Consider the following 18,408-nt stretch of genomic DNA (forward strand, 5'->3'; position numbering starts at 1 on the left):
ATCTCTCAGATCCCTTCTGTTCTTCCCGTTTGTCCTAGTAATTTCTTCCCATCTTGTCAGATACTTACTGCTTTTTCACAATTGATCTTGCTACTTGGTTTTAAATCTAACATTCTTAGGTGGTTTTAGGGGGCAAGTTGGCCTGACTGGCCTGGCCTGGCCCTGTGGGTCCCCTACTGATGGAGTCCCCTTATCTGGGCTGCCAGCTGCCGTGTGTCTCCAGAGGTGTCCTGCCCGACCTTCTGGTGAGGACAGCCTCTGACTTCCTGAAGGTGTCTCCATCCGACCTCTTCCTCTCAGATTATCTCGTGACCGGCAGCCTCTTCATTTGGGCGGCTTCCTCTCCCGGAATATTGGCTTAAGTCGCCGTGACAGATGGAAATCAGTGACTCAAAGACAAGCTGGAAGCTTGAAAGCCACGCTTCCTTCCAAGTTGAAAAATCACAGCCGCCCACATAGCCCAGGTTTCTGTGCTGGAAAGAGTGGGTTGGCCAAGTGTGAAATGACTTTGCTGGGGGAGAGGAAGGTTGGAGGAGCTCCTCTGGAGCTGGTGGCTTTGTCTGCGTACCTGTAAGGCTCTTGGCCCGGGATGGGCAGCCAAGTCCTTCTTGGGTGGGAGTCCACTGGGGAAGGTGGCTTGGTCCTTCTTGTTGTGGTGTCCTCTTATTCCTAACATGGACCCCCTTACTTCTCTGGGTGGAGAATTCAGAGTTCTGACAAAACCCTGATTGATATGACGTAACTGCACTATGCTTTGTTTTTCTTATGGAACACGAAATCCAGAGGATGATAGACATCCTCAAGAGCCCAATCCCATTTAAGTTCCAGCCCCCACCTTCCTCTTGTGTGACAGTCTACCTCATGGTCACACAATGGCTGCTTGGACCCCAGGCATTGAGTCCTCATTCCAAGCAGGAGAAAGGGGGGAAATAATGTCCATAAAAGGCAAAAAACGAAAACAAATCCCACATATACTAGCAGAGTCTGTGCCTTTTAGACACATTTCCCAGAAATTCCACCCAGAAAATTCCATTTAAATCTTAATGACCAGATCTTGGGCACATGTCACTTCTAGCTGCAAGGTCAGCCCAGGGAGGCAAGTGCTTTAGCATTTTTTTTAACTATCCAAAACAAATTGTGGTTCTACTAATAAAAAGGATGGAGAGAGTAGATGCTAGCCCAGCAACCATGGGGTCTGCCGCTGGCCTTTTTCTTACAATTCCCCCCCTCCTCCCCCTCCCCCTACACTATTGTATGAGTTTCCTGGGGCTTCTACATAACAAATGACCACAAACAGGGTAGCTGTAAACATCCAGAATTTATCCTTTCCCTGTCCTAAAGGCCAGCAGTCTGAAATCAAAGTGTTGGCAGGTTGAATCCTCCTGGAGGCGCTGAGGCAGAATCTGTTCCAGGCCTCTCTCCAGCTTCTCTTGGCTCCTGGCAGTCCTGGCTCCCTGGCGATCCTTGGCTTGTAGGCACTTCACTCAGATCTCTGTCTCCCTCCTCATGTGGCTTCTCCTTCTGTGTCTCTCTGAACTGTAAGGACGCTCATCATTGGATTTAGGACCCACCTCATCCAGATGACTTCACCCAGAGTCCTTAGCTTAGTTAACATCTGCGAAGACCCTGTTTCTGAATAAGGCCATGGTCACAGGTTCCCTCTGGGCGGGGCTTTGGGGCCACCATTCAACCCACCACCCCTGTCCATTCACCTAAACCGAGGGCACAAGCTCTTGACTCCTCAGGGCGCTGTGCAGAACCCGCAGTGAGGCGGGGGCTGCAGCCCTGCCTATGCAGGGGTGGGGCCATAGGCTGCAGCCTGTGAAGAAGCAGACCTAGGAAGCCGTCCTGCCGGATCCTTCCAGAGGAAGGCTTCCCGCACTGATTTCTATGAACACCACGCGGGGACTTGGCGTGCCTCTGGGACTCGATCCCCATGCCGGGCCCTTCTTCCTGTTGGCTGTTCCCCTGCAGGGTCTGGGCCGTCTGCTGAGGGTCAGTGCCCAAGTTTCCTGAGGTGCACCCAGCCTCTGGGCAGCCCAGAATCCAGGCTCCTGCTGGCTACCCTGAGGTTCTGAGGTACCCACTGGCTGGAGCATCCCTCGGGACTCCAGGGTCAGGGTACGGGGACAGCTGGCCTCCAGGCCTGGCCCTGCCTCCACCTGGCTCCTGTGGCTTCTCAGCAGATGCCTTCACCCTCTCTCCCCGAACTTCTACATCTGATGGTCTGTGCTTCCACCATCCCTAGGGCACCGTGGTTCACATGTGCTGACTGTAGACAAAAGTTGTTGGACTGTTCAGCCCAGAGCTCCTGGGAAGGACTGGTGAGAGCAGACCATCCCAAGATCCCAGTTCTGGGGGCCTCTCCACCCCCATGAGACTGCACTTCAGCAGGCAGGTCTCCACCCAGCTCTCTGCTGGGTCCCTTGCCCCATCCTGAGGATGTCAGGATGTCAGGCCTGGGGCAGAGGAGCGAGGAAGGGACCATCCAGGACATGAACGTCTGACGCTGTTAGAGCGGCTTCTTCCGTCCTGTGCGTCTCTCCACTGCTGCCGTGACAACTCGTGGGCTGCGAGTTGCTTAAAACCACACAGATATTTTCCTCTCACGGTTACAGAGGTCAGGAGCCTAAGATGGGTTTCCCTGGGCGTAGATCAGGGTGTGGGCAGGGCCACACTCTCTGAAGGCTCCAGGGGGCTCCTTCCTGCCTCTCCCAGCTTCTTGGCGGCCCAGGTGTCCCTTCCTTTGCGCCTTCATTGCCGGCCCAGGCTCCATGCCACAGGCCTCCTCTCTGTCAGATTTCCCTGCCCTCTCCTTTCAAGGACACTTATGATGGCATTTGGGGCCCTCCTGGGTAACCCATCTATCTCTCATCTCAAGGGTCATACCTTAATCCCCCCTGCAATGTCCCATATAAGGCAATGCATTCACACGTCTGGGGATTAAAACCTGATACCTTAGGAGACATTACTCAGCCCACCACACCCGTCCCAGCTAACTAACAGACATAGACTCTATTTGTTAACTTAATGTGATTTTTTTCCAAAATATGAATGAGTTGCTAATATTTAGAGATACGAACATGTACTGCTGCCTTCCCTCGGAAGTCTAGAAGATCTAGTGTTTTTGGACCCATTAGATCTGGAGCAGTGGCCGCTGTGCGTGGGGCGTGTGCACCCATTCACCCCATCCCCACCACTCCCTTTCGCCCTCTGACACATGCCAAGTGACAGTCCTATTTATCATTAACAGCCATTGTCACTTTTCTCAGGGCACAAGAGAAAGCATCTGGGAAACGGGATCCAAACTCCTCCTAGCTGCTCCCCCCTCCCCACCCCCGCCCCCACTATCCTGCCTCCAGCCCCAAGTCAGTCCCCGCTCCCCCGACATGGCCTGAATAGCATCTCACACCCATGCTCTGAGAGAGCCGTCTCCTCCTCCCTGTGGTGTCTTCCAAATTATCTCTTCTAATTAGAAAAGTGCGTTCCCTCAGGTCACAGGAAAGGAACTTCCAATGATTATTCCATAAAAGTAGAATTGCTGTGGGCCTTCAGCAGCCTTTCACATCCGTGTGCGATCTCTGCCAATTACAGCCGTGATGATGAATTTGAGAGGGGAGGGCCCTCTGGTCACCCCAATCCTCAAACGGAAGCCACTTTTCCTCTCGAAAGTCCAATCTCTGCCTCAGAAACCAAATGCGTTTCACTGAAAGTGTCACCTCGGGCTCTGGACAAGAGCACCGGAGCAGAGAGAGTTCTGGACGCACACTCCACCTGCAGGGGCGTGGTGGGACTTTGGATTTGAAAAGGGCCCACGAGTTGTGCCTGCCCTCTTGGAGCCCAACCTTGACCATTTGCTTCCTTTACCCCGGGACCCAACTCTGTTCCCTGCACCTGGGCTCCCAGTGATCTGGGCTCCTAGGAGAGCCACCCACCCACCAGGCCTCTGTGTTGGGGCCTCAGGCACCTGTTCTGCCTTGGTGAGTCCAGCTCCTGTCTACCTGGGCTGAGCTGGAGCATACCTGAGCAGGTTACCCACCTGGGCTAGAGCACAACTGAGTGGGCCATCTCCCTTTGTGTAGACAAAGATGGCCAGCACCCGGCACGGCTCTTGACATTTGAGATACATCATATATTTTTGATGAACAGATGAAGAAATAGATGGTACAACCACAAGATGAGATTTTATGTTTGCAGCCATATAAAGTTACACTTATGCAGAATTTTTAGTGACATAAGAAAATGCTTAAGATGTAGCGATAAGAACAGAACATGGACTTATATATACATCACGTGTATTTATTAAACTTGTTTGAAACTATTATATGTAAACTTATAAAAATAATATAGGGCACTAAAATATTGATATTGGTTTTCCTGGTGGAGTGACATCCTGGGTGATTCTGTGTGTATATGTTTTCAGAATTTTCCACAATAAGTATTTATGACTTTTTCAATCAGAAGAAATGCACTTTCTAATTAGAAAAGTAAAAACAGATACTGCTGACCACAGTATAAAGCACATCTAACCCTTTGGGGAAAGTAATTTGGCACCAAGATCCACAAAAATATTTTATCCTTGACCCAGTGGTTCAATTTCTGAAATAAGAACATGATCCTAAATATGTAAAATAAGTAAATGTATAAGCATAGAGGAACTGTTAAGTAAATGTTTAAATATCATGGTGGTTTAAAAGATGGCTATTAATTATAACTATTATTGACTCACATAAAACAGTGTGGGAGACACTGACAGTGACTTTATTCTTTTTCATATTTATTTATTCATGGGTCTTAGTTGCATTAACACGGGACCTTTCATGGCGGTGCACAGACTCTTCAGTTGTAGCACAAGTGCTCCAGAGCTCTCAGGCTTCAGTAAGTGCAGCATGTGGGCTTTGTTGCTCCAAGGCAACTAAGTTGCCTTGTGGAATCTTAGTTCCTGGGCCAGGGATCGAACCTACGTCCCCTGCATCAGCAGACCGATTCTTAACCAGTAGACCAACAGGGAAGTCCTGACAGTAACTTGAAGTGGCAGCAAAAGCAGGATGCAGCTTTGCCCCTTGTGCTCCCCTGACCCCTGTGCTCCCCTGGCCCCTCTGCAAGGGCGGTGCAGAAGCCGGGAGCCAGCGGGTGCCTGGGAAGCCTTGTTCATCCTGGCCTTCCTGCTGAGCTGGAGAAGCTTCCTGAACGCCAGCGGGCAGCTCATTTTCTGAGTGAGATGTGATGCCCCACTGGGCGTACAGAGAGCTTCTGCGGATCCCCTGACCAGGCTTGTATTCAATCTAGATGCTGTGACATGGCCGCACTGGTTATCCACCGTCACTTAGTTGGTCCTCAAGCTATGCTAACTGTGAGCGTTCCCACCACCATCCTTACCTCTAACCCCAGCTGAGAGGGGAAAGAGCTGGTATCCGCCCCATGGAGGGAGCCCTTTACCCTCTTGGAGGGGAATTATGCAGCCAGGAGCACCATGGACCAGCAGGTGTCTTTGACGCCTTCTGTCACTCATCCGCAGTGAGGGCCTGGTGTTCACCCCCACGCTGGTCACCAGCCTGGGCCAAGGGGCAGCCAGAGGCCCTGCACTAGTATACTGTCATGAGGGTTGGCTCCTTCCTGCCCAGGTGTAGTGTGGCTCCTTCTTTCTTGAGCCTGTAGTGATAGTTGTTCAGCCACTCAGTGGGGCCCGACTCTTTGAGACCCCATGGCCTGCAGCACACCAGGCTTCCCTGCCCTTCACCATCTCCCTGAGTTTGCTCAATTTCGTGTCTATTGAGTCGGTGATGCTATCCACCCATCTTGTCCTCTGTCGCTCCCTTCTCCTCCTGCCTTCAATCTTCCCCAGGATCAGGGTCTTTTCTAATGAGTCAGCTCTTTGCAACAGATGGCCAAAGTATTGGAGCTTCAGCTTCAACATCAGTCCTTCCGATGAATATTCAGGGTTGATTTCCTTTAGGATTGACTGGTTTGATCTCCTTGCGGTCCAAGGGACTCTCAAGAGTTTTCTCTAACACTACAGTTCAAAAGCATCAATTCTTTGGCACTCAGCCTTCTTTATGGTCCAGCTCTCACATCTATACATGACTACTGGAAAAACCATAGCTTTGACTATATGGACCTTTGTCGGCAAAGTAATGTCTCTACTTTTTAATATGCTGTCTAGGTTTGTCATAGCTTTTTGTCCAAGGAGCAAGTGTTTTTTATTCTCATGGCTTCAGTCACCATCTGCAGTGATTTTGGAATAGTAATAATTGTAATTAAAATGTCCCTGGTGTCAAAATGAAAAACGGATGATCTTTATGAGTCCTCTCTAAGACGCTTCTTTGAGATACTCAGAAGTTTAGAGCATGTGGCTAAGAGGCTGGGTGGCAAGGGAGAGCCTCGGGGCTCTCTGTGAAGTGGGCAGAATGAAAGCACTTTGCACAGAAAGGCCCTTGGGGGTAAAGGAGACAGATGTAGGCTGCACCTGTCATGGCCCGGCCACTGCAGCGACCTCCAGTCCCAGAAATGCAGAGAGGATGCTAGCTTTTGTTTGTCTTCTTTGTCGGATTGTCTGAAAAGTTGTCCAACAGAAGTTTCAAAGGCTGAGCTAATGAATGCAAATTTCCCATTGTTCTCAAAATCACAACTATTCAAGGATGAAATGAGAAGCTTGGGTCACCCTCCCCTGGAGGAGGAAGTAGAGGATTTCAAAACAGGAAAAACCACCCTTCCGCTCTCGTTGAGGAAGCCCAGCGCCTCTGATTCTGCACCTGCATGGGCACGGATCAGCCGGACGACAGGCTGAGCGCCTGTGGGATGTGACTGTTGCTCCACCCTGGCACGCCCAGTTCTTGGATCCGTGTCCCCGCGGGTGGGCTGAGGTTGCATCTGTGTGTAGATTTCCTGGTGCCACTCTGACAAGACTGCACAGACCCGATGGCCGAAGCAGCAGACGTTGCCCTCTCACGGTCCAGGAGGTCAGATACCTGAAATCAAGGTGTCAGCAGGGCTGAGATCCTTCTGAGCCTCCAGGGACAGATCTGTTGCAGAAAGGGGGACCCCTCCCATGGCCTGAGAGTGGGCTCTTGACTAACACTCGGATATGAATTGTCCAAGGAGACACATGTGCTGGCAAAGCAAGAGACTTTATTGGGAAGGGGCGCCTGGGCAGAGAGCAGGAGGGTCAGGGAACCCAAGAAGACTGTTCTGCCCTGTGGCTCTCAGGTTTTGTGGTGATGGGATTAGTTTCCAGGTTGTCTTTGGCCAATTATTCTGACTTAGGGTCTTTCCTGGTGATGTACGCGTCACTCAGCCAAGATAGATGCCAGTGAGAAGGATCCTGGGAGGTGTGGTGTCACCTTTTGACCCTTCCTGAACTCTTCTGGTTCAGTACAGTTCAGTTCAGTTCATTCACTCAGTCGTATCCGACTATTTGCAACCCCATGGACTGCAGCATACCAGGCTTCCCTGTCCTTCACCATCTCCCAGAGCTTGCCCGAACTCATGTCCGTCGAGTTGGTGATGCTATCCAACCATCTCATCCTCTGTCGTCCCCTTCTCCTCCTGCCTTCAATCTTTCCCTGCATCAGGGTCTTTTCCAATGAGTCATTCCTGGTGGGTGGTGGCTTATCAGTTCCATGTTCCTTACAGGATCTCCTGTCGTAAAATAACTCACGCAAACGGTTACTGTGATGCCTGGCCAGCATGGGCGGTTTCGGTCAGTGTTTCCCCTGAAAGACCCCTCCTCCCTCTCTCAGCTCCTGGCGGCCCCAGGTGTCCTGGGCTCATGGCCACATCACTGCTGTCACCACTTCTGCTCGCCATTGCCTCTGTGTGTGTCCCAAATTCCATCTTACATAAGGTCCTAGTCACTGGGGCCCCATTCAGGATGACCTCATCGTAACTACATCTGCAGAGACCCTCTATCCAAATAAGTTCGCACCTACGGGTCAGCAGGGTCAGGACCTTGGCGTGTCTTTAGGTGGGGGGGCATGTTTCAACCCCCAACCATCTGCAGAATCTGGTCTTTTGCTTTTTCAGGGGCCCTCAAACCAAGGACAATTAATTGGAACAGGAGCCCCCCAGAAGCAGGGTGGTAAGCAGGGGATCTGGCTGTCCCCCCACACCCACCCCTACCCCCTGTGCCGGTTACTTGGTGGACCTGGGAGTTGGGAGATCTGAGGAGGAAAACCCACTGCAGGTGTGACTCCAGAAGGCCTTGGCAGGCCCTCCCTGACCATAGGTTCAGGGAAATGTGGGCCTCAGATCCCACAGTAACGGCCGAGCCATCTTTAATCTTTACAATTTCTCTCTCTCTTCGTTTGCCCTCATTTCCTGGGGGATCAATCAATCCTGCCTCTGTAGAAGGAATTCTTTGTGAGAAAAGATGTGAGTCAACGCTAGGATGTGAGAAAAGAGGGGAGATGAGAGCTCCGGGAACCCTGCAGGGAAGCACCGATGTGCGTGACTTTCCTTCAAAGCGAAATCGGATCCATGGGTTTTCAATCAGGGGAGCTGTGACAGATGTCTCCTGCTCCAGAGAACTGTGATGAGGACTATCAGAGGTCCGAGGCTGGCGGGGCTTGCCTCCCTGAGCGGGTGCAGGGGTGCTCTGGAGGGCCAGCCTCTCAGAGCCCCTGCTGCCTCCCCTGGGTCGGCCATCAGCAGGGCCAAGAGGGGCCAGGACGAGGCCCAGAAGTTACCCACCCAGGACCCTGGCCTGGCTCTCAGCACCTCTAGAGCCCAGAAGCAGTGTCTGTACATTATTCCTGTCTGCAGTGCATCATGTACCCTTGAAAAGGTGAAAGGCCATGAGCCCCTGTTCCACACACGGCACAGGTCCTCCACGTGGGATCCCCAGCCAGCATCAGCATCCCTTGGGGGCTTCTCAAAGGTGTGAGCTCTCTGGCCCACCTGGACCTGCAGAATCAGATACTTTGAGTGGATCCCTGCAGCCTGTGTCCTCCGGGGGCGCTGCTCTGGATTGATACTGCTACTGCTACTGCTACTGCTAAGTCACTTCAGTCGTGTCCGACTCTGTGTGACCCCATAGACAGCAGCCCACCAGGCTCCCCCGTCCCTGGGATTCTCCAGGCAAGAACACTGGAGTGGGTTGCCATTTCCTTCTCCAATGCATGAAAGTGAAAGGTGAAAGTGAAGTCGCTCAGTCATGTCTGACTCTTAGCGACCCCACGGACTGCAGCCTACCAGGCTCCTCCATCCATGGGATTTTCCAGGCAAGAGTACTGGAGTGGGGTGCCATTGCCTTCTCCGCTAGATTGATAACTGCTATTCTAAGGGCAGCTGTTCCTCCCTCCTCCAGGGCTCAGTCTCAGGGGTGTGCACTCATGGAGCTGGCTTGCTGGTTCGCTGCCCACCCTAGCTGCCAGGCTCGGTCACTCCTTCTCCATTCACTCTACCAGCTCATGTTCACTCTACCAGCTCATGTTCCCTCCAGGCTGTTGGGGGATGAGCAAAGAAGAACGCAAGCAAGGCTCCTGGGGCTCTGGTTCCAACTGTGACCATGTCCAGCTGGTCCCATCAGCATGTCCACAGTAGAGGCTTAATTATTGTCAACTAGAAAAAAATGCACAACATGAGAGTTTCAAATTAAGTTTTATTTGGGGACAAAATGAGGACTGCAGCCTGGGAGACAGCACCTCTGATAGCTGTGAGAAAACTTTTCCAAAGGTAGGGGAGAAGAAAAGGCAGAGGAACCAGAGATCAAATTGTCAACATCCGCTGGATCATCAAAAAAGCAAGAGAGTTCCAGAAAAACATCTATTTCTGCTTTATTGACTATGCCAAAGCCTTTGACTGTGTGGATCACAATAAACTGTAGAAAATTCTGAAAGAGATGGGAATACTAGACCACCTGACTTGCCTCTTGAGAAATTTGCATGCAGGTCAGGAAGCAACAGTTAGAACTGGACATGGAACAACAGACTGGTTCCAAATAGGAAAAGGAGTACGTCAAGGCTGTATATTGTCACCCTGCTTATTTAACTTATATGCAGAGTACATCATGAGAAACATTGGGCTGGATGAAGCACAAGCTGGAATCAAGATTGCCGGGAGAAATATCAATAACCTCTGATATGCAGATGATACCACCCTTATGGCAGAAAGTGAAGAACTAAAGAGCCTCTTGATGAAAGTGAAAGAGGAGAGTGAAAAAGTTGGCTTAAAGCTCAACATTCAGAAAACTAAGATTATGCCATCTGGTCCCATCACTTCATGGCAAATAGATGGGGAAACAGTGGAAACACTGGCTGACTTTATTTTTTGGGGCTCCAAAACCACTGCAGATGGTGATTGCAGCCATGAAATTAAAAGACGCTTACTCCTTGGAAGGAAAGTTATGACCAACCTAGATAGCATATTAAAAAGCAGAGACATTACTTTGTCAACAAAGGTTTGTCTAGTCAAGGCTATGGTTTTTCCAGTAGTCATGTATAGATGTGCGAGTTGGACTATAGAAAGCTGAGTGCTGAAGAATTGATGCTTTTGAACTGTGGTGTTGGAGAAGACTCTTGAGAGTCCCTTGGTCTGCAAGGAGATCCAACCAGTCCATCCTAAGGGAGATCAGTCCTGGGTGTTCATTGGAGGGACTGATGTTGAAGCTGAAACTCCAATACTTTGGCCATCTGATGCAAAGAACTGACTCATTTGAAAAGACCCTGATGCTGGGAGGGATTGGGGGCATGAGGAGAAGGGGATGGCAGAGGATGAGATGGTTGGATGGCATCACTGACTCAATGGACAAGAGTTTGGGTAAACTCTGGGGGTTGGTGATGGACAGGGAGGCCTGAATGTTGTGGTTCATGGGGTCGCAAAGAGTTGGACACAACTGAGCGACTGAACTGAAACTGAAACATATATATGATTTTGGTGAAGGGGGAATACATGCTACCAAGCACATATTTTTCCAGAAAGTTTCTGCTGGTCTCATGAAGTTTCTTTCTGGTCATGAGAAACAGTCGTCACCATGAAGGATCTTAATGCTTTTCAAGATATGAGGAGATACAAGAATTTGGCTCATAAAATCAGCTCCTGAGAATATCTAAGTATCTGAAGACCTGTCCTCCCAGTTCTCCCCTCACTCAAGCACAGAGTGCCTCGTCTCTGCTCTGCACCCTGAACTCCTTTCAGGGGTGTTGAAGGTCAGCAGCTGCAGCAGCACATGACTCAATCCTTGTAGAGGTAGCTGGCAAGTGCCAACTTGTAGCTGACAATATCGAAGGGCAGCCCTGCCCTGATATTCACAGATTCTGCATTTGTGAACCCACTTGCTCAGTAAACTTTATTTATAACCCTCAAATCAACACGCATGGTGCTTTTGTGGTCATTTGTGGATGTGGGCACCTGGCAGATGGCTGATTCAGGGAGTAAAGACATGGAGGGTTTTCTGAGAGGGGGGACCCTCACAGCAGGGATTTCCTTGAATCCTGCACCCCAGGCACCTTGGTCTAGTCCCAGCCCTGCTGTGAGGAGAATCTGTGAGAGGAACCTGGACCCCATTCCGTAGGCAGGGGTTCGGAAGCTCTGGAGAGGCAGCAGCACATAGCAGCGAAGCACCTTCCTATGGTGCCACATTGCCTGCCTGCAGATGCAGGTTCTGGTGCTTGCAAACTATATGACCTTGAGCAGGTCACTTGACCTCTCTGTGCCTCAGTTAACTCATCTGCAAAATGGGGTGAATTATAGCCCTACCTCACAGGGGTGTTGTGGGAAATGAATGTGCTCGTATCTAAAAGATACATGCTACCTGACTGTTACTGTTATTGTCTTTATGTTTGTTGTTGTTTAGTCACTAAACCATGTCCGACTCTTTTGCAACCCCATGAACTGTAGCCCACCAGCCTCTTCTGTCTATGGGATTTCCCAAGCAAGAATATTGGACAAGTGTGTGTTAGTTGCTCAATCGTGTCCGACTCTTTGCAACCCCATGGACTGTAGCTCACTAGGCTCCTCTGTCCATGGGATTCTCCAGGCAAGTTACTGGAGTGGTTGCCATTCCCTCCTCCAGGGGATCTTCCCAACCCAGAGATCAAACTTGGGTGTTTTGCATTGCAGGCAGATACTTTACCAACTGAGCCACCAGGAAAGCCCAAGAATATTGGAACAGGTTGCCATTTCCTTCTACTTTCACCCTATAATGCTGTACAGAAAGCCAAGATGCAGGGACTTCCCTGGAGGTCCAGTGGTTAAGAATCCACCTTCCACTGCCGGGGACGTGGGTTCAATCTCTGATCGGGGAACTAACGTCCCACGTGCCTTGTGGCAACTAAGCCCCCGCACCATGACTAGAAAGAAGCCCTCTAGATGAAATGAAAGATCCCATGTGCCACAACAAAGACCTGACACAGCCAAATAAACAAATATTTTTTTTAAAAATAAAGTCAAGATGCAAACCAAAAAAAAAAGATGCAAACCAAAATATGCATACTTGGGGGAAATTAACAGAATGTCAAAAAAAAGCCATCAATACTGTCTTGACATTTGAAAATTCTTCACTAGGTGCATGGGTGCAGTTACTGATAGAATTCCACTTTGGTCCTCATGGACCCACATTGCCTGGCTCCACAGAGAATGGTATTTACATCATCACCACGTGGCAAATGTGGCCTCCTCTCTCATTTTAGAATCAATGCATGGACCAATCTGCAGAAAGCTTGATTGTAGTTACAGAGCAAAATGTAGATGTTACAAACGGTCTTTTTTTAAAAAAAAAAAAAATTTATTTGGCTGCACTGGGCCTTGGTTGCTGCATGGGGGATCTAGTTCCCTGACCAGGGACCAAACCCAGGCCCCCTGCATTGGAAGTGTGGAGTCTTAGCCACTGGACCATCAGGGAAGCCCTCAAATGATCTTTGACACCATCAAAGTGACGTCAAAGCTAAATGGAAGATGCAGAGAGAAGTATGTTAAGGTCTTTTCTGTTTTTTGCAATTCAACATTTTATGTTTTTATTTTTATTGTGGTCAGAACATTGAACATGAGATCTGCCTTCTTAACACATTAAAAAAATTTTTTTTAACTGGAGTGTGGTTGAATACAAAGCTGTGTTGGTTTCAGGTGTACAGCCAAGTGAATCATTAACACATTTTTAAGTGCGCAAGGCAGTATTGCTAACTAGGCACAGTGTTCTGCAGTAGACCTCCAAGTTGGTTCAGATATATATGTATCCCTGAAACAAATATATGTACACCGAAACTTCATATCATTGAACAGCAACCCTGGGAGTATGCTAATTTCTCATCTAACCTGGTAGGGAGTCCATAGACAGCAGCTAAAGTTGATATTTCCTGAAACAGATCCTTAAGTGTTCCTTTTAAGGTCACAAAAGTAACCATGAGAATAACTAAAAATAATAACATAGCTAAGAAAAATCAAGGGAGGGAGGAAGGGGGACAAGGATGTAGGCAGTAGGACTACATCCTCATCTTTCATGCCAGGAAGGCAAGGGAAATTGTCTCAGGCTGACAGAGCAAGAACTAAACCCATAAAATTATTATTTGTGCCGGCAGTGGACAAAAGGAGAAAGCCTAAAACCGGAAGAAAATTATTTCCTTTGAAGAGAGGGAGACAGCGCAGGAAACGTTAAGTCCTTGTTTTATAACTTTCTGGATGGTTTGAATTTTTCAGTGTGTGCTTTCTGCTTTTGCAAGCGGAAACTGGTGTGAAGGAGTCTGGTTGCCGCTGTCAGGGCCTGACTACAGCGGGTCAGGGTCAGCGGGCCCAGGCCCCCCGCTGGCCTCCCTACACACAGTCTCTGGCCCCCATGAGCCGTGAGACTTTCTCTTTAGGTCTGGAAGTACATGTGCCCATGGGAGACATCTATTTACAGATCTTTCAAAGAAAACTGCAAGTATAGTACAGACGTTTAAAAACAGCATGATTATATATATTTTGCAGTATTAAAATAACTGGAAGTGATTTGCGTCATGTGATTTTTCAATTTTACATCCAACAAGTATCCTTCAGTTCAGCATAGATACCAATGCTACATTTGTCATTTAAAATGGAATATTCTGGATCATGGGAGGTCCCTGGAGCCTGTGGCCATGACTCTGGTGAGCACAGGAGCCCCTTGGGTGTATGGAGGAGGGAGGTCAACCCCCCACATTCCTGCCCTCACTGGGAAGTGTTAAAAGATAAACTGAGGCAGATCACAAATCTTCAGATTAACCCATGGCAGATGCATGGTGATGTATGGCAAATCCAATACAATATTATAAAGTAAAAAAAATAATAATTTAAAAAAAATACAAAGCAATTAAAAAAACCCAAAAAAACAAATCTTAAGATTATATTTGGGCTGGGGAATTCCCTGTTGGTCCAGTGGTTAGGACTCCATGCTTCCACTGCAAAGGGTGCCAGTTTGGTCCCTGGTTGGGGAACTAAGATCCTGAATGCCACTAGACCAAAAAAAAAAAAAAAAAAAATAGAAAGAAAGATCATGTTTGGACAAAAATTGACTGGAATGGGACAACCTCCAACAGGAAGTGGTAGAGTGCCCCACCCTCAGGAGCTGGAGCAAGTATAGAGAAAAAAATGTAGAAACAAAGGAGGTTGTTGATTGGTAGGGCTTAAAGCCCAGCTTTGTGTAGTTAGCTGTGATTGGCTGTGTGTGATTGGGATTTCCATTTCCTAACCTTGAGGTATTCACAGGCTTAGGTTTGGGTTTACTTGCATAGGTATCATGCATTAGACCCCCCAGCCAAGTGGACTTCTTGCTTAATTAATTTAAAACCTTAAGGAGGGAGTGGGTATCACAAGGGAAGAGCCTGATATCCAGTGTGGAGCAGCATGTGACATCAGTGTTAGATATTTCTCAGGTTGGCAGTTCTAGTGGCCTGAACTAAGACCAGAAACTTCTCTGTGAAAGCTAATAAATGCATTTCCAGGATGGGAGTTCACTTCAACCCTTTCTGTCTTAAGCTTCTGCTCCCAGGACCTCACTCTCAAAGCCAAGATGCCCCACAGTCGTCCATCCCAGAGAGAGCACGGTGTGTGGTCCTTGCTGGTGGGCACTGCTCTGGTCCCTGATTCCCCCTGGGATGATGTCTCCTCTCCTGGCACAAGTGACCAAATAGAACATTCCAGAAGACCGCTCCCCTGACTTGTCCTTCTCAGGCACTCACAGGTCCTTGGCTCCAGTAAGCAGAGGAGACCCTTGGGCATGTGGAGGACGGAGGTCAGCCCTCTCCCAATCCCTGCTCTGGTCACCCCAGGAGGGTTCCTTTTCAGCAAGTGCCACCCTCGTCCTGGAGGTCTCCTGGTGTCACCAGAGAGTAGCTTCATCTGTTCTTGAACTTTTGTAATTTCAACTTTTAAAAAATGCACAGCAAGAGAGTTGCAAGTTAGGTTTTTATTTGAGGCAGAATGAGGACTGCGACCCAGATAGAGCACCTCAGATACTTCTGAGAAACTGCTCCAAGGAAGTAGTGGGGAAAGACAGTATATATGTGATTTTGGTGAAGGGGGAATACAGGAAGTCAAGCACTAATTTTTTTTTTTTTGTAGGAAGTTTCTGCTTATCTCATGAAGTTTCTGCTAGTCCCAAGAAACAGTCACCACCATGAAGGATTTTAGTGCTTTTCTAGATATGAGGAGATATAAGAGTTGGGCTCATAAGATCAGCTCCTGAGAATATCTATCTGAAGACCTGTCCTGCTGGTTTTCCCAGAGCCCAGAGTGTTGAGGTGGTCTAAACACAGATTGGAAAAGAAATTCCAGACACAGAGCATTTCAGAAGGGAGTGAGTTTATTAAGAATAAAGAGCAGAGATAATGTGGGTGCTGTGAGTGTAGTGGGCCAACCTCCTGACAGACCTCGGAGAGTCGACAGCTTTCATGAGTTAATAGCCAAATTTTATAGCCTCAAGACAAATAAAATGCCTGCTGGAAGGTTGGCATCAGGTGATTGGCTAGGGTGCTGTAGGATGGGTAACAGGATGAGCACTTTTGCCTAACTTGGAGTCAGGAAGCCTGCTGGCGGTGATCAGAGGGGCTTTTGGCAAATTACAAAGGGGGTTCAGGCAGTTCCAGAGAGGACCTTGTTTCTGGGCTTTGCTTATATGGTCTTGGGGCAGGACTCAACAGAGTGCCTTGTTTCTGCTCTCCACCCTGAACTCCCTCAGGGGGTGTGGAAGGTCGGCAGCTACAGCAGCACGTGACTTAATCCTTGTAGAGGTAGATGGCAAGTGCCGATCTCTTCAGTTCAGTTCAGTCTCTCAGTCGTGTCCGACTCTTTGCGACCCCGTGAATTGCAGTACACCAGGCCTCCCTGTCTATCACCAACTCCCGGAGTTCACTAAGACTCACGTCCATCGAGTCAGTGATGCCATCCAGCCATCTCATCCTCTGTCGTCCCCTTCTCCTCCTGCCCCCAATCCCTCCCAGCATCAGAGTCTTTTCCAATGAGTCAACTCTTCGCATCAGGTGGCCAAAGTACTGGAGTTTCGGCTTTAGCATCATTCCTTCCAAAGAACACCCAGGACTGATCTCCTTCAGAATGGACTGGTTGGATCTCCTTGCAGTCCAAGGGACTCTCAAGAGTCTTCTCCAACACCACAGTTCAAAAGCATCAATTCTTCGGCGCTCAGCTTTCTTCACAGTCCAACTCTCACATCCACACATGACTACTGGAAAACCATAGCCAATCTGTAGTTGATGGTAAATAGAATTGTACTTATGTTTTCCTCTGTGCCTTGGGAGGCTTCTTGCTCAACAATACTTTTGAGACTCATCCAGGTTGTTGCATATTTGGTAGTTCCTTCCTTTCCATCCCAAAGTAGCGTTGCATTGTGTGGATGTGCAATTAGTTGGAATTATGAAGATCAACAATATTAAGGATTGGGAGCAGCTGCTTTACATTTTTAAAGTTCACTTATTTTTACTTGACATTAAAAAAACCCAATAGCGTTTGCTTCTTCGAACAGTTTTGGGTTTGCAGAAACACTGAGTAGAAAGTACAGAGAGTTGCCATGTAGCCCCTCCCCGACTCAGTTTACCCTGTTATTCACACCTTGCATCAATGTGGTACATTTGTTAAGATTAATGAGCCTACACTGACTCATCCTAATTACTCAAAGTCCATAATTTACATGAGGGTTCACTCTTGGTGTCCTACTTGCTCTGGGTTTGAACAAATGTATGTTAACATGTATCCATCATCATAGACAGTTTCACTGCCCTAAAAATTCTCTGTGTTCTGTCTGTTCATTCCTACCCTGAAACCTTGGCACTGGTCCCTATACTGTTCCCATAGCTTTGCCTTCCTGCAATGTCCTATAGTTGGAATTCTGCAATACGTGAGAAATTGGCTATGCTTGCATCCAAAAGAAAGGGGCTGTCAGGGCGAGGTGGGGAGGAGGGTGGGGGAGGGACACGGTAGGACCTGGAACCTGCCTGACCCCTTCTTTTCTCCCACCAGGTCTTGCCAAGCCCATTGGTCTGGTGGAGGGGCCAGGAGGCCTGGGCCAGGGTGGCATGGCGGCCACACTGCGGGATGACAGCCAGGAGACGGAAGGCAAGTTCGAGGAATACGGGTACAATGCACAGCTCAGCGACCGCATCTCCCTGGACCGTACCATCCCGGACTACAGGCCCAAAAAGTGAGTACGTGGCCTCTCCCACAGGCACCTCCAAGCAGCACCCCTGCAGGCCCGGGCTCCTGGCACCCAGACATTTACAGGGCAGAGCGGAGGGAAGGGCGCCCTGACTGGCAGGGCCCTCCCCATCTGCCTTCTCCGGGTTCTCTGCCCCCTGTGCCCTGGGTGTCCTCTGCGGGTGCCTACCACAGGACTGAGTCTGGACCTGCCCAAGAGGCTGGGCCTCACCAGCTGATGCTCCAGCTGATGCTTTAGATGGCACAAGTGACAAGTGACACAAGCTTGAAGCATCGGGCTCTGCCAAGTACATTTGTCCTCCCTGCTTTTGGTCCAGGAACTGCGACGGTGGGTGGAGAGTCTGCCTGAAACTAGCCTTGCCTATGTCTAAAAGATATTCCCATGTCTGTCAGTTGCCGCTAAACCCCAGGCCCACTGATCCCCAAAACCACAGCAGTTGAGTCAGAAAAGTCAGACCCACCGATGGCTGTGGCCTTGCCTTCCGTTCCCTTGACTGATTCCTGGTCTCAGACCACTGCATCCTATATTAAAGTTCACTAGGTCCTTTGGCAGAGGTGAGATTGGAACAAAATGCCATACTGAATGGACCTCATTGCTTTAATAAATCACCCAAGCAGGGTGCCTGGGCACTGGGCATGAATGAAGAGTTTGGCCAGACTCCTTGCTGTGGCTCCAGCCACAGCTGGGAATCTAGAACAAGCAAAACACTTTCAGCCACACCTTTCCAGCAGAGATCGGAGTTTAGGCCTAGGCTGGGCTGAGTAGCTGTGTAGTCAGAGTTGATACTGTGG

At 49.1% G+C, this 18,408-nt stretch overlaps 1 protein-coding gene across 1 annotated transcript in view; it reads left to right on the plus strand.

Annotated features, from left to right (window-relative positions):
- Positions 1–18,408, plus strand: part of GALNT9 (polypeptide N-acetylgalactosaminyltransferase 9) — a 116,669-nt gene that overhangs the window by 17,266 nt on the left and 80,995 nt on the right. The window contains exon 2 of the mRNA XM_055550323.1: positions 17,422–17,602. Within this exon, the coding sequence (XP_055406298.1) occupies positions 17,422–17,602 (181 nt within the window). The remainder of the gene's footprint in view (positions 1–17,421; positions 17,603–18,408) is intronic.

Source organism: Bubalus kerabau, chromosome 16 (genome assembly GCF_029407905.1).
Source record: "Bubalus kerabau isolate K-KA32 ecotype Philippines breed swamp buffalo chromosome 16, PCC_UOA_SB_1v2, whole genome shotgun sequence".
NCBI classification, from domain to species: domain Eukaryota; kingdom Metazoa; phylum Chordata; class Mammalia; order Artiodactyla; family Bovidae; genus Bubalus; species Bubalus kerabau.